The sequence below is a fragment of the Hippocampus zosterae genome, chromosome 2 (assembly GCF_025434085.1).
Source record: "Hippocampus zosterae strain Florida chromosome 2, ASM2543408v3, whole genome shotgun sequence".
Classification (NCBI taxonomy): Eukaryota; Metazoa; Chordata; class Actinopteri; order Syngnathiformes; family Syngnathidae; genus Hippocampus; species Hippocampus zosterae.
Genome location: NC_067452.1, coordinates 13,290,500 through 13,305,086, shown reverse-complemented (window position 1 = coordinate 13,305,086; position 14,587 = coordinate 13,290,500). Strand labels below are relative to the sequence as shown.

At 43.2% G+C, this 14,587-nt stretch overlaps 2 protein-coding genes across 7 annotated transcripts in view; both read right to left on the bottom strand.

Moving 5' to 3' along the window:
• Nucleotides 1-3,788: 3,788 nt before the first annotated feature.
• On the bottom strand, nt 3,789-9,984 carry LOC127596018 (protein FAM110A-like). Of its 2 annotated transcripts, XM_052058154.1 has the most exons (4): nt 9,772-9,984; nt 7,573-7,626; nt 6,913-7,491; nt 3,789-6,186 (listed from the first exon to the last, which is right to left on the bottom strand). In XM_052058154.1, exons 3-4 carry the CDS (start codon nt 7,384-7,386, stop codon nt 5,533-5,535), a joined length of 1,128 nt encoding a protein of 375 aa, XP_051914114.1. In that variant the 5' UTR covers nt 7,387-7,491; nt 7,573-7,626; nt 9,772-9,984; the 3' UTR covers nt 3,789-5,532. The 2 variants fall into 2 exon arrangements, with proteins under 2 accessions (XP_051914114.1, XP_051914113.1); XM_052058153.1 differs by lacking the exon at nt 7,573-7,626 and having other exon boundaries at nt 9,772-9,982.
• A 1,141-nt stretch (nt 9,985-11,125) lies between these two features.
• prickle3 (prickle homolog 3) overlaps nt 11,126-14,587 on the bottom strand; it is a 28,390-nt gene continuing 24,928 nt past the window's right edge. For all 5 annotated transcript variants that reach the window (XM_052058027.1, XM_052058025.1, XM_052058026.1 and 2 more), the window contains 3 exons: nt 13,236-13,532; nt 12,817-13,161; nt 11,126-12,576 (listed from right to left, as the gene is read on the bottom strand). In XM_052058027.1, coding sequence (XP_051913987.1) covers nt 12,149-12,576; nt 12,817-13,161; nt 13,236-13,532 — 1,070 coding nt within the window. In that variant the 3' untranslated portion in view covers nt 11,126-12,148. The remainder of the gene's footprint in view (nt 12,577-12,816; nt 13,162-13,235; nt 13,533-14,587) is intronic.

The window sequence follows — 14,587 nt, the reverse complement described above, 5'->3', positions numbered from 1 at the left end:
TTGTCTTGCTTTAATATTCCGTGCCACACCTTAATTGAGGTTCTTATCCAAGCGTTAACACTTTTAAGACAATCGATCAAACCAGGGTCCCCGATAATTGCTTGTAGTGGAATATCACTAGATACCTGACATTCAATGGCTCAGACGCATTTTATTTTATGCGGGACCCACGCGCAAGCTGGGGAATGTTTTCCATATTTCCTAAATGATCATAATTCCACATTTTCCATGGGAAAAAAGCAATCAAATGAATTGGAACATTTTCTAAATTGATCACACGCTTCCATATTTCACAACTTATTAACTGAGTCAAACATCTCTATTTTCTGAAGGTTCAGCACAACATTGGGAACTATTTTTTAGACACACCACAAAGTCCCGATTTTCCACACTTTCCATGACAACATTCCCAAACCAGTGGGAACATTTTACATATTTACCTTTCATTCATTCATTCATCTTCCGAGCCGCTTGATCCTCACTAGGGTCCGCTTGGGGTGCTGGAGCCTATCCCAGCTGTCTTCGGGCAGTAGGTGGGGGACACCCTGAATCGGTTGCCAGCCAATCGCAGTACATATTTACCTTCTTTTATATTTCTAAACGAATGTGAGGCATTCTAACTTCAAACTAGTCATCTCATGACATCTGGGCAAAATTTTCCCTTCCCCAAATTATGATGTATTTTACAAATGTACCTCGTCTTTCCACATTTCTTGACCAATTCAATCAATTCCAACTTTAATCTGTTCAGATCATTCAGGACATATACAGTGGAATTTAGTTAGAACACTCCCAAAATATCACAAAACAATTTCCAGATTTAGAGATATTCTGGGCGGCCCGGTAGTCCAGTGGTTAGCACGTCGGCTTCACAGTGCAGAGGTACCGGGTTCGATTCCAGCTCCGGCCTCCCTGTGTGGAGTTTGCATGTTCTCCCCGGGCCGGCGTGGGTTTTCTCCGGGTGCTCCGGTTTCCTCCCACATTCCAAAAACATGCGTGGCAGGCTGATTGAACACTCTAAATTGTCCCTAGGTGTGAGTGTGAGTGCGAATGGTTGTTCGTTTCTGTGTGCCCTGCGATTGGCTGGCAACTGATTCAGGGTGTCCCCTGCCTACTGCCTGAAGACAGCTGGGATAGGTTCCAGCACCCCCCGCGACCCTAGTGAGGATCAGGCGGCTCGGAATGAGATATTCTGTTCTTGACTGGTTTCGGTCCACTTTCTAGATTTCAACCATTCAACTAGATCCACCTGCTAACTTACAGTACATCTTAAGATATTTGATGAAACAGACTCTTGATTTCTTTACACAGTGGTGTCCTGAGGTAAGAGTTTGCTTTGTTCCACAACTGTGCTCGTAAGTCAAAACACGCATATCTCAAGTCATTTATCCCCATTGAAAGAAAAAGAGATGTCATTAATCCGTTCCAACCAGCAACAATTTTCTTTCCGTTTTGTATTTTCATGAGAACAATGGCACTCTAACAATATTGTACTTTTTAATAACACATGGTCGTGACACTAAATTGTTTTTACACATTATTTATTTACACTTTTTGCTTCAATTTAATGATCATTATGCTGCTGGTTGGTGTGTGCGTTTTGACCATGGGGGCAGTATAATACAGACATCGGGATATACACATGGCCAAAGGGGACTTCACAACCCCTCAGCGGCTGTGGGCCATTCTTCGCAGAGGATAAAGAATATGCCCATGAGTATTTTTACATTATCTCTCTTCAGGTGCTGCTCCACCCGTTTTTATTCAAATATTTGTTGCTTTGTGGGTTATAGCATCACCAGATGCAATAGATGTCGCTTGTTAGATCTCTTTGGCATTTTTTAAATTATATGATAGCATTGACATTAAGGTAGTGGACTTCAAAGCTGTGTGTTGGTTTGATAGACACAAAGTGTCAATGTATTATGTTTAGTTTTAAGTTTATTTTTCAAAAAAATTGTAATGTTGTATTCATGTATGATACGAAAAGAAGAGTTAACATTTATTTGACTTCACCGTCCATACGGCCCGCTGATGGAAGCCGTAACTGCAAAGTGGCATGTGACAACAATAGATTTAACTCGTAATGTGTTTTGTTGTAAAGGAAAATTCAAGCCAAATGTTTTCTTTACATGAATATACGTGCCCCCAACAGTCTAAGGACAGTATTCTGATTAATATTGTATTTGGGAAATATGAAAGAAGATGAATATCTGTCTGTTCTCAGCTTATTTGCTGAGTTAGGAAAAACATGCGCGGCAGGCTGATTGAACACTCCAAACTGTCCCTAGGTGTGAGTGTGAGCGCGGATGGTTGTTCGTCTCTGTGTGCCCTGTGATTGGCTGGCAACCGATTCAGGGTGTCCCCCGCCTACTGCCCGATGACTGCTGGGATAGGCTCCAGTACCCCCCGCGACCCTAGTGAGGATCAAGCGGTTCGGAAGATGGATGGATGGATGGATGGTCATGTGACATTCACAACCTAAATCCAAGGAGTCTTTGATGTCAATTCCAGGCGACAGCAGGGGGTCGTGCTGCATAAAATGTCAGCTTCCTTGGATGGCCGAATGCTATTCTGCTCCCTAGAACATGTTCTTGAAAAGAACATTTTTGACGTCGCCTTTAAAAGTTGCCACCTCATGAGAGAAGGTGTAGCAAAAGAAAACCTATCGCTCCAGATCTTTGCAGGTGGGACGCGTTGCGGGAAAGTCATCTGCCACATATGTCAGCACCGACCTCATAACAGAGACAGGAAACAGGCTGAGGCTTCACACTTCTGAGGAGAGAGAATACTGTTTGATATCTCCTCAGGAGGAGAGGCTGCGCGATGAGTCACGGTCTCAGAATCGGGTGGTGACTCACATGAGCTGTGATGTGATTTCTTGCTTCCATTAGAATTGTTTTTGAAAGAGCCCTCTTCATCACAACGTTCACATTCTGACATCATGACACCAAGCGGGACCAGATGATTGATCAACAGGACAAGGCTTCAAACGGGAAGTGCCGATCACCACAGAGAGACTGGAAAGTCACAAAATGGCACACAAGTGGCATTCTTGGACATTTTCATGAATCAAACAGCTGTGGTGAATTTTGCTGAACACAGAATAGAAACTGAAGGTTACCTGTGTGTGTTTTTCTAATTAAGTTAGTTTTAATTCATATTTAAGAGCAGGTTTGTTAGTTTTTATTTGTTTAAAATGCTTTGGTTCTTTTGACTTTCTAATATGGAGTATTTGTCGAGTGCAAGATGAAACAAAACAGTCACCAAGTGCTGTGTAATAAAGTACACGACAATTCTCAAATGAGGCTTGACCCTCCTTCTGTACAGATTGAACAGCAATAGGGAAATAAATACATTTAAAATAAAGCCCGAAACCTCGTGTAAGATATTAACAAAGATGGGGGGGAAAAAAGACATTTCAGATACATATAAGTACAGTCTTACAAAGGAAAGACAATTTTGGTTTGTTTAAAAGCATTTTCATTTTTCATCATGATCATTTCGTGACCATACTCGTAACTCACCACTTGATTCTCAAATGCTCTTTGTGTATTAAAATGAGAAACATACACAATTTACAGAAGGTTGACCTTCAAGTTCCCTCTAAGAGCTAAAGCTTCAATTTAGTAAATACAGTACTGGTTTCATCCTGTTAATTCCACTGGAAATTTTCCAATTGGGGGGAGGGGGAGATTTCCAAAAGTTTGGAAGCTTTCACATAACATCCTCGGATGACTAAATGATCAGGATTTTTTCGAGTTTCTTATAAATAATAAACAAGATAGTATTTTCAGAGTTCAACTGTTTATTTGACAAGTTTCCATTCTAAAACTGAACACTGATGCACCAAGCTGTCATTGCAACTGTTTGGGAGCTCAGATTCTGCCATGTACCATTTGACATGATTGAATAACTTGAACATGCCCAGGATTGATCAGATTTAAAAAAAAAAAAAAAAAAATAATAATTGCAACACTTCGAACACCATTGTCCAAATAAGGCATCAGTAAATTCCAACTGTATAAATAAACTCTCACAGCTAATATCTCATCATTCGCAAAATAATCACCAGGAAATAATCAGTTGCGCTTTAGGACATCAACAAAAACAATGTGAAAGCATCATTCACAAGCTGGGCATTAAAAAAATAAAAAAAACATTGACAACTCTTATTTGAATCACTTGACTGTCCAGTTTTCAAAGCCAGTAGGACGATGCTCACCAGTCAAGCAAAAACAAAGCATGACAAATTAAGCCGTGAGCATGCCTTCCTGCCTCCAAAATGGCTGCCTTCCTGTTCAATTTTTGGGACCTTCGACATGGCCACCGAATTAAATAGCTCCATATGGCGTTACAGTTAGTGCGAGATAATTACAAGGCCCCGGCCATAATGAGAGGCAGGGGGAATAATTGTAGTGAACAAAATAAGTTGTGGTCAAAGTACTAAGCTGTGGCGAGGCACTGCACAATCGGGTCAGCAAATGGGAGTGTAAGTAAGAAACGTTCAGAGGTCGCGATTCAGATTTTTGTTTAAGGTTGGGAATGAGTTACACAGATATTCTGAAACATAACATTGTCAGTAATCATTACGAATAGTTATTTGAAAATATGTGAAAGCCAGCTTGCTTTTGTGACAAAGACTACAACCTTAAAAGTCGGGCCCGTATTGTCGTTTTAAGTGGAGGTATGTACACATATTCTTAGCCGGATGTCCAAGTTGTTCATGAGAATGACAAATGACTATTTGTGCATTCATTATTCATATCCCAGGGCTACATTTGTCCCCCTCCACACCCCCATAATGCTTTAGGCTCCATAGAACACTGCCAGCCTGCAATTTCGGGACGCCGTGTTACGGTTCATAGTTTCATACATGGCAAGCAGGACGGCAAAGTTATGGAGCTTTTCAGAGTTGGTATATTTTTGGGGGAATTAATATGAATTACTGGGAATAAACCAACAATTTGTCAAACTGAAGGTTGACGCTTGCAGAGAACATTAAGTAACTGCTGTGCGCCATTATGGCATCCAAAGAGTAACAGTCTGCATATTTTTTTTTCTTTTAAGATACTAACATGGAAAAATAGCAAGATCAGCTTTGAATAAGCCTGTCTTGAAAAACATGGGTGGCTAGTTTTTTTTCGTGCAGAAGGAATTAACCGGCCACGAAGGTAAGTCGCGTGCAGGTTTATTTCCATTCTTTAAAGACATCACTGAATTAGCGTCTTCAATTCAACTGAGACGCACGATTGTGGAACGGGTGAGGAAGCCGGAATACCCGGAGAAACCCCACGCACGGGCACTCCGGCTGATGTGCAAACAGGAAGCTCAGATTTGAACCCCCAAACTCAAAACTATAAAGTGTATGTGCACTAATCTTAGGTACACTGTGCTGCCTGAACCTAAAAGCTTAGCATCAAACTACCCGAATTTTTCAGTTCATTCCCCCGAATTCCCACAGAGAGTTTCACAATATTCCTCATGGAAATGTTGTACCATTTGCAACCCCAATGGGAAACACTTTCACTTTCACTTCGCCTGCCGCAGGCCGTAAAGCCATTTGATCACCCTGGCGTTCCTCTCAATGAGCGAGACGCCGTAGGGAACGCGCTCTTCAGCCTCCTGAGCATCTTCGTCAGGCCCGCCGGAACCGGCGCACTCTGACCCCGGAGCGCTGACGCTGCGGAAGCGGGCCAGAGACACAATGTCAGAAGTGGATCCGGGAAACTCCTGCAGATCCGCGGGGTCCAAACCACACAGGTTGAAGAAGCGCTCCAACTCCGTCCCGGCTCGGGAAAATTGCTCGCTCATGTCAGATTTGGAGCGGGTCAGAGACGGACGTTTCCTGCTGCGAGGGGAGCCGGATAGATGGGTGAAGGCCGGGGATGGAGGGGGCAAAGTGAGGAAGATGGGAACTGGAGAGACAGGAGGCCGATCTGCTTTAGGCGGGGCGGCGACGGGTTTCAGGGGAGACGGAGGGGCCTTCGCGCGGAGGAGCAGGTGCGAAATAGTCGGGCGCAGGGGAACCTGGGGGTGTAACGGCAGCGGCTGAAGCGGTTGGCGGATGAAGGGCGGTGGCCTGCGAGGGGTTCGCCCACCGGTGGCTTGAGGTATGACGTCCACTCGGCGAACCGTGCCCGCCGTCGATCCGGAACTTTCCACCCGGTCCGCTTTCACTCTCACCTAGTAGAAGAGGTCAGTTGTTACAAGAGCTCCACTCCTTTTACTCAGTCATTGTACTTCTCGACCCTCTCATTTCATGTTTCCGGTGCATTGGGTAAATTTGTTTGACTGTTTTTAGCATTTTTGGCTTTGACATTCTTTGATGAGAGCACCGGCACTTGTGGCGCAACAGCTGAGCAGCAAATATCACCGCGAATGGACTTGTTATTATGTGCTACACAATCAATGTCGGCGGATTCAGAATGTGTGCCCCCCCCCCCCCCCCCCAAAAATAATCTACCAAACTTGCATCTCATGAAAAAAAAAATGAATTGATGACCACTGTAATTTTAGGTGTACAATATACCAGTGTTGGCATGAAAGAGTCCTGCGCATTTTTCAAAGTGAATCTGCGAGATTAAATGAGAGCCGAGGATATGGCACAGGGTCAGTAAAATACTAAACAGGAGTGCAAAAACGCTCATGTCGCCTTATGTCACAAAATGAAAAAAATTGTCAAGGTCATTACTTGTGCCCACATAAGCCTCTGAAAATCTTATGATCCCAGCACCCTTACACTGGACTTTGGAGACTACAAACGGGCAGTATAAAGGGAGCTCAGGAAAAAAGACTTTCATTTTGTTATTACGGTTTTATTTTAATGATAGTTTGGATGTTTTAGGTAGAGCAACTTTGTTCCAACTGTTGTTGTTAAGGTGCTGTGGAAGTAACGTTGACTTGAGTCACCTGGGTGGAACTGGAGCAGTGAGGATGGGACGGTGGGTCTGGCGGGTCTTTTTTCAGGGAAGTCGGCTGAGGGGAGTCACCAAGGCACTCTGCGCTCGCAATCGAACTGGGCCTGTCGCTCACGTCACTGATCAGGCTGCTCAGATGCTCGAGGTCCAGCTGGACGGACTCCTGTTTGCTCTTTGGCTGGCCAGGCGTCTTCTTGGCGGGCCTGAGAGTGCTGGCGACTGGGCTGAGCAGAGGCCTGCGCACGTCGGGAGGCCTGACCGGCTGCTGCTTGGACAGCGCCACCTGGCTCTTGACGTATTTGGCCTTGTCCGCTTCCAGCCTCTCCACAGCACTCTGCTTGGGTCGGACGGCCGAAGATGAACTCTGCCGGTAGAATTCGGGACCCACCGGGCCTTTGGGCCGCAGGCGAGGAAATGTCGCCGAAGCGCCGGGCCTCGCCGGCTGACGGATGGCCTCCACTGGCATTTTCTATTTGCTTCCCGATTACAGTTGGACTTGGCTTTAGAGGACCAGTGAGGTTTTCCTCTTTTTGTTGGGCTGGTACATTGTCAGCAACGCTTTCCTGCTGACCTGTGGAAGGGAGACCAAATAAAGCCAATAACAGTAGCAGTAGACGGACGGACAGATGGAAAATATTGAACCTAAAACAACCTTTTTGAAACTGAAAGCCACTTCTTGCGTTGGCCTACTGGTTAACACAAAGGGCTACAAAGTTATGAAAAAACACATTTGCACACATGACCTTAAATTATGCCATTATTAATAATAAACATTTATCATGTTAATGATTTCTCACAATATTTAAAATGATGATTTCTGCAAATGTTTACATTTCCAAATGGTCATTTCGGCAAATCCTTGGAAATCCCAATGTACCATCATTGGCAAGCTAATTTTAGAACAAACCAGTGGGCTACTCGTGGTCCTCGAGGGATACCTGATGCCCATGGGCACCATGATGGTGACCTTTTCATAAAACTCGTGAGCAATAAACACGGGTGCAGATAAAAAGGGAAAAAAAAGATTGACTACCCTTGACCTGAACTGAAAACGATGACAAACATTGTGTTTAGAGTTGCACAATTAGAATTACCCCAAAACTAAAGTCCCCCCCCCCCCACACACACACACACACCCACACACACACACAATTTCCTTGTTCAAAAGTGCAGTTCTGATCAGTGTGCGCAAAAAAGGAGGGCCGGAGTTCCAATGCATCAGGCAGCCCAGATGGAAACGGTTCAAGCATGAGCTGCTGCTCGGTTTATAATATAGGCTGCATTCAGAAACAAATGGAAGGGGAATGTGCTCTGCTTCTCTGAACACACACTGTCAAAGTGGTGTTAGGGTGCCAGAGTGAATTTTTTAATGCAACCTTCACTGATGGCAGCAAACAAGTTCCACTTGGACGAAACTTCCACTTACAACTATGGAAACTTTTCTCTTTTTAGTTTAAAATGGCTTACATTTACTAGAATCCCGCACAGTAACTGACCAGGATTCCACCGTTGGCCACAATTCGACATGGTATTCTAGTTAAGATAAGCCATTAAAAAAAGAAAGAAAAATCAGTACTTTGAAGCAGCACTTTCAAATCCAACCCGAACTTGTTTGTTGCCGCAGACAAGGATTTTGGGTGCACTTTGATCTAAATGTATACAAATGACACCCGAGTAGAAGTTGCAGGACCAGCCAAAGCGCGACTTGTAGTCAGAAAAATATGGTAATTCAAACGAATGTTAATTGGATATGCAATTGAAATATATAAATCTTATGAAATAGAGGCTAAGGCTAAATTGACATTCAGACAGTTTTATACCATTTCCTCAATCTCTGCCGAGCCCTAGGTCAAAAGCCACCAGTTTCTGGCATTCAAAAATGTAATGCAAGTTAATAAAACAGAGGCACAAGATGGACTTAGAGAAATTGGTTCACCTCACTTGTGTCCCGTTTATCAAAATAGGAATTCTAAAATTCCTTTTGTACTTACACTACAGAGATTGTACTTTTTTAGAAAAAGTGCGTACTTCCAATTTTACGGTTCTCTCTTTGTTTGTTTGTTTGTTTTTCAATCAAGTATCAGGACGTGTACCGAAGTATAGAGTGCGAGTACTTTGGCCAGCTAATTCTCTGGAAGGAACGCGACACAACTCGAAGCCTCTGCCCGCATGAGAAGATGAGGACAATACAGGTGCTTGATTCCTTCCGGCTCTTTGGATGCTCCGTGTGCAAGTTTAAAACAAGTCAAGTCAAGTCAACAGTATTTATAGAGCACTTTCAAACAGCCATCGCTGCATACAAAGTGCTGTACATGGAGCATTTTAACATGCACAATAAACAATAAGACAAATCGGTAATAAAGGCGGTAGAAAGCACCAAACAGTAAAACCAAGAACAAATCTAAGTCATGCTGAGTCGAATGCCAAAGAATACAAGTGAGTTATAAAAAACAGTCAATCTGATCGTTGCCACTCACATTTTGCACATTGTCGCCATGCCAGATCCTCTGCCGGAGCTGTTTGAGTTTCACCCCAGTCACATTCAAACTTGTTCACTTTTACAATCGCCTCATCAACTGTTATCGCGTCAAGGTTTGACATACTGTATGTCGAGTAGAGTCCGGTGGTAAAAGAGTTTCAAAGTCAAGGTCAAACAAAGGAATCAATAGAAAGGGAAAGGGACAAAGGTTCTGATAAAGGACATGAAAACAAGGAAAGATTATGAAAAAAAAGGTCCCACATGTATTAAAGACTCAGGGCATGCCGGGACTTGCCCTTAGCAACTCAACAATACCTCGAACGCCCAAAACAAATGACAAGAGAGTTCCACAAACGAGATGCAAGTCTTCACCTGATTGTAAAGAAAGGTCTACGTTCGCCTTCCCTGTCGATCGTGTTGACGTCCCGCGAGGAGTCCACCCAAAAAGAAACGACGGGACCAAACATTAAGAAGCACCACCAGTCAAACCTGTGCGACAACTTCCGACAAGTATTGCAGTGGGTTGTTTCAGGCTCCACCCTTCTTTTTGCTGATTGGTCCATTCCAAGGGAAAGCCGGAATTTATCTACCTTCACATGCCAAACGAACGCACGCACGCACGCGCACGCACACACTTACACGCTCACGCGCTCACTCACGCGCAAACAAGAGTACGGTAAATATATATTTTTAAGATTAACTTTCAAACACTAATTAATTTTTTACGTAACATTTGTCACATTGCATTCTTTTCATCTTACAGTATTCAGCTTCAAATATTTAGTAATTCAATTTAAAATCTTTTTTTTTTTTTTACAGAAAAAGACATCAGTCAACATCAGTCCCGGGTTTCAACTTCAAAGACTGATATTCGAGTTACTGTTGTATAGTATCAGCTCAGTGTGAGCACTTGAGCATTCCCATTTCCATCCATTTTGTAATCAGTTTATCCTCACGAGGGTCACGGGCCTGCTGGAGCCTATGCCAGCTGTCGTCGGGCATTTGGCAGGGTACAACATGAACCAACATGAAGCCAATGAGCACACAGAGACAAACGACCACACTTAGACAATCACACTTTCAAGTGTTCCCATCCATGCATGTTTTTAATAGAAATAAAGTGCATTGTATTTTTTAAATGTTAAAGATTTCACATATCCAAATGATTCTTTCATTTGATTAATTTTTATCACGAGCTATAATTGCTTCTAGTGGATTTTAAATGATTGATTACAACACTCTTCAAAAACATGAGATGAATGAAGACAATTATTATTTTTTTTAAACTACAACATGCAAGGCGGCCCGGTAACCCAGTGGTTAGCACGTCGGCTTCACAGTGCAGAGGTACCGGGTTCGATTCCAGCTCCGGCCTCCCTGTGTGGAGTTTGCATGTTCTCCCCGGGCCTGCGTGGGTACTCCGGTTTCCTCCCACATTCCAAAAACATGTGTGACAGGCTGATTGAACACTCTAAATTGTCCCTAGGTGTGAGTGTGAGCATGGATGGTTGTTCGTCTATGTGTGCCCTGCGATTGGCTGGCAACCGATTCAGGGTGTCCCCCGCCTACTGCCCGGAGACAGCTGGGATAGGCTCCAGCACCCCCCGCGACCCTAGTGAGGATCAAGCGGTTAGGAAGATGAATGAATGAATGAATGAATACAACATGCATATTTTTGGATACGGGATAAAGCTGGAGTGCCCGAAGAAAACCCATACAAATATACTGAAGGTTTTTGTCCCTTCAGAGCTTTTCTCACAGTACTACAGCAAACACACAAACAGGAAAATTAAATCAAATTGCATGCATCTTTTAAACAAGACACCTGATAATGCAATGTGGTGTTTTCAATAGCATGTTCAATGGATAAAGAATCAATAAGTCAAAAAAAAAATACCAGGACATATTTATTGTCAAGATAAAAATCTTCACTCAAGTTTGTGTGTGTGTGTGTGTGTGTAGTTAAGCACGACAAAAGAGTGGTTGAACAATATACAATATACACTGAGCAATATTACATCACACATATATGTATTTTTTACACTTAGTTCATGTTAAATTGCATATTGGCACTTGCCATGGATATAATCTTGTCTTTGCAGAATAATAGCATTTTTAATAAGTGACTAGCTCTCAAAAAATAAAAAAATGCCCCCCGCCCCTTAAACAAAACAAAACGTTTTATGGTGTTATATCCAGCTCCTGCAAATGAACACCTTAAATGACAATATTTGCAGTTGGATTTTGTTAATTATGTGCCCAGTAGTTTGTTCAATAATGCAAAAATGTTGATTTTATACAAACATACAGTATGGTAATCCCTCCTTTTTTTTTTAAATAGTAGTAGTAGTGTTCTGCATCCTGATTGGCTAAGGGACTGTATATTAATGTTAACAGTCTCCGCACTGCATCACTGTAGAGCTTACCAAATTCTCTCCATGACAAAACCAACCATGTTGACAAAACTTTCAGGACAGTATTTCTAAAAACTGTCAGTTGTTTGTAAGAAAATGTTTCCATTTTTGTTTTAAATGCTTGGGCCTGAAAAAACGTTTAACCTTTGATCTCATTCAATACAGTATTGCTTTGTAAATGTAATCATTGTAAAAAATAAAGATGACTACTTCACAGATTTCACTTATCACGGGTACTTTTTGGAAGGTAAGCCTTTGCGATAAACAAGGGATTACTCGATACCTATAAATAGAAAAACCTGAAAAACGGATCTTTTCCCATTCCGTCGTTGGGGTCAAGAGACCGAGCAATTTTTATCATTGTCCTTAGCACCAAGACTGTGAGAACATCTGCGTCTGAAACTGTCGCTCAGTCCCCATCGAGTTGGCTCTTCTTCTTTTTCTTCTTTGCCGTCTTTTTCACCTCGACTTTTTCGCAGTTGCGGCGGCAGCGGGATGGGCTGTCCAAAGAAGAAGCCCTCCTGCTCAGAGTCGGATGAAGATGAGCATGTGGAGCATGAGTCTTCGTGCCTGCGCCGGAACGACCGCAGGACCAGTGAGGACGCGTCACTTTCTCTCTTGCCTCGACACTCCGCAGTGTCCAGTCGAGGGCGTTCGACCCGCGAGTGACTGGCCAAGGCCAGGGGGGCACAGGAGGAATCGGATGAAACGCAGTGATGATTCCATCCTTGCCGTACACTGCGCTGCTGATAAGAGGAGCCATCTGGTCAACACAAAAAAACAGACAAAAATACCCATTATTGATTCAAAGTGAAACTAAAGAATGCCCTCGAATTAAAGTGTGTTTTGAAAACTTGAAATTTGCTAAAAGTGTGTGGGAGTGGTATGACAATTTAAAAGTGTTTTTATAAGGTCTCACTGCTTTGTAGACGTTCACGGAAAAGGCCGGGATTGGAACATCGACCACGCGCTAAACTGTGGTTGCCTGTCCTCCTATTCTTACCCAGTCGATTGATCTGTGGCGGGATTCCTTTGTGCAGATGCAACGTGCCTCCAAACCCTCCTTCCAACTCGTCTTCCTCCTGAGGGCTGTCGTTATTTTTTTGCGGCTCTACTTGGTGCTCCTCTTCCTCCTCAACAGAGTAGCTGCTGCTGATTGGTTCTCTGAAGCTGACCCTCGCCGTCCCACTTCGAGACAGCAGGCATGGTGAGTCGGGGGGTCTGTCCTCTGGCTGAGGGATGTTCAGAGGAGACGATTCTTGCAGTACGAGGTCTCTGTACTTGATGGGAAGCGGAGGCGGTTCAGGACACGTGTCGGAGTGTGACGTCATGATTATCTGGAAAGAGTCTGGATGAGAAAATCAGATGAGGCTTCAAATAAACAGTTCTAATGGATGACAGGATGATGATGATGATGTTCACCTTTCATGACTTGATTGGTCTTTTCCACCCACTTCTTACAATCTTGATTGGTTGAGGTTCCTCTTGAACACTGACTTGTCAGAGGAGGTCCGGAATGTCCATTTGAAAGGTTATCCACAGGTGGTTTCATCTTACCACCGTCTGGCAGTAAAGTGTAATGCGGAAGATTGCCAGGCCAAGAGAGTCCCAGGCCATTCCCTTGATTGATGTGGGGGAGAGGTGAATAGGAGCCTCTTGGATGACCAACACCTCCATGGGAAGAAACTCCATTTTCAACTGCAGTCAAGCAGTTGACACCTAAGAAAAAGAACGTGGACATCATGAAAATTGGCACCATTTTAACTTGAAACACTTGGGCTGGGATAGAAGTGAGTTTGGTTCTTTTTTTTTTTTTTTTAAATTAATGGTGTAACTGAACTGATTCTTTTTCCAATAGTTGAAAGGCTCTGTTATCGTTATTGTACGTTAAATGTAATGCGTTAAAATTCATTTTGTTGTGAGTGTTCGTTCCTGTTTCAGTGGCTATACAGTTGCTGTGGCTCTTTCATGCTTTGTATCTTTATTCTGTCTTATAGGCTTGATGTCTCACAGTATACAAACTTGGGTGACTCGGTGACAAGTTGTCAGAGCGTCGCATTTTCTCCCCGTCAAGAGTGTCAGCTCTCTTCCGTGTCTTCTGCATTCAGTCCTGCTCTCTGCAGTTACTTTGTATTGTCATAGATAAAGACCTTTACTTTTCAACTTCCGTGTCCTGTCTGCTTCTGGGTCCTCAACTCAACTGTATAGAGCACTTTCAAACAGCCATCGCTGCATACAAAGTGCTGTACATGGAGCAACTAACATATACAACAGTAAAGCAATAAATCAGTAACAAAGATGGTAGAAAGCACCAAACAGTAAAACTAAGATCAAATCTGAGTCATGCTGAGTCAAAATTCCACTACCCATGTGACTAATTTTAGGTTACGACAACTGCATAATCGGAACGCATTCTGGCTCCACAAGATTGGATTTATTAACGTTGCTACCTCCTTGCTCCTCTATATTAAATGTTGTTCTCACGCCGCCATATTAACAATTGTCTCAATTATCTTAGCGCACAACGCGGTGCAAAGACCGAGCATCAAGGAGCTTCCTTGGGCTAGCCTAAAAGGAGGGACATGTAACAACATCCTCTGTGGAAGCCCTGTAGCACCTCGACGGTGACTCATGAAACAGGGCATGTACCAGCAGGACTGTCAACATGCATGACTTCAAATTCACCTTCCACCACTTCCTCTGTGCAGTCAGTGACTAAATGACATTTCGTAATTGACAATCACTATATAAATCAGCATGTATTGTATTGTATT

Coding starts and splice junctions, on each gene's coding strand:
- LOC127596018 (XM_052058154.1), bottom strand. CDS start 7,386: ATGCCAGTGGAGGCCATCCGTCAGCCGGCGAGGCCCGGCGCTTCGGCG. Junction 6,187..6,912: donor ACTGCTCCAGTTCCACCCAG/GTGACTCAAGTC, acceptor CTCTTCTACTAG/GTGAGAGTGAAAGCGGACCG.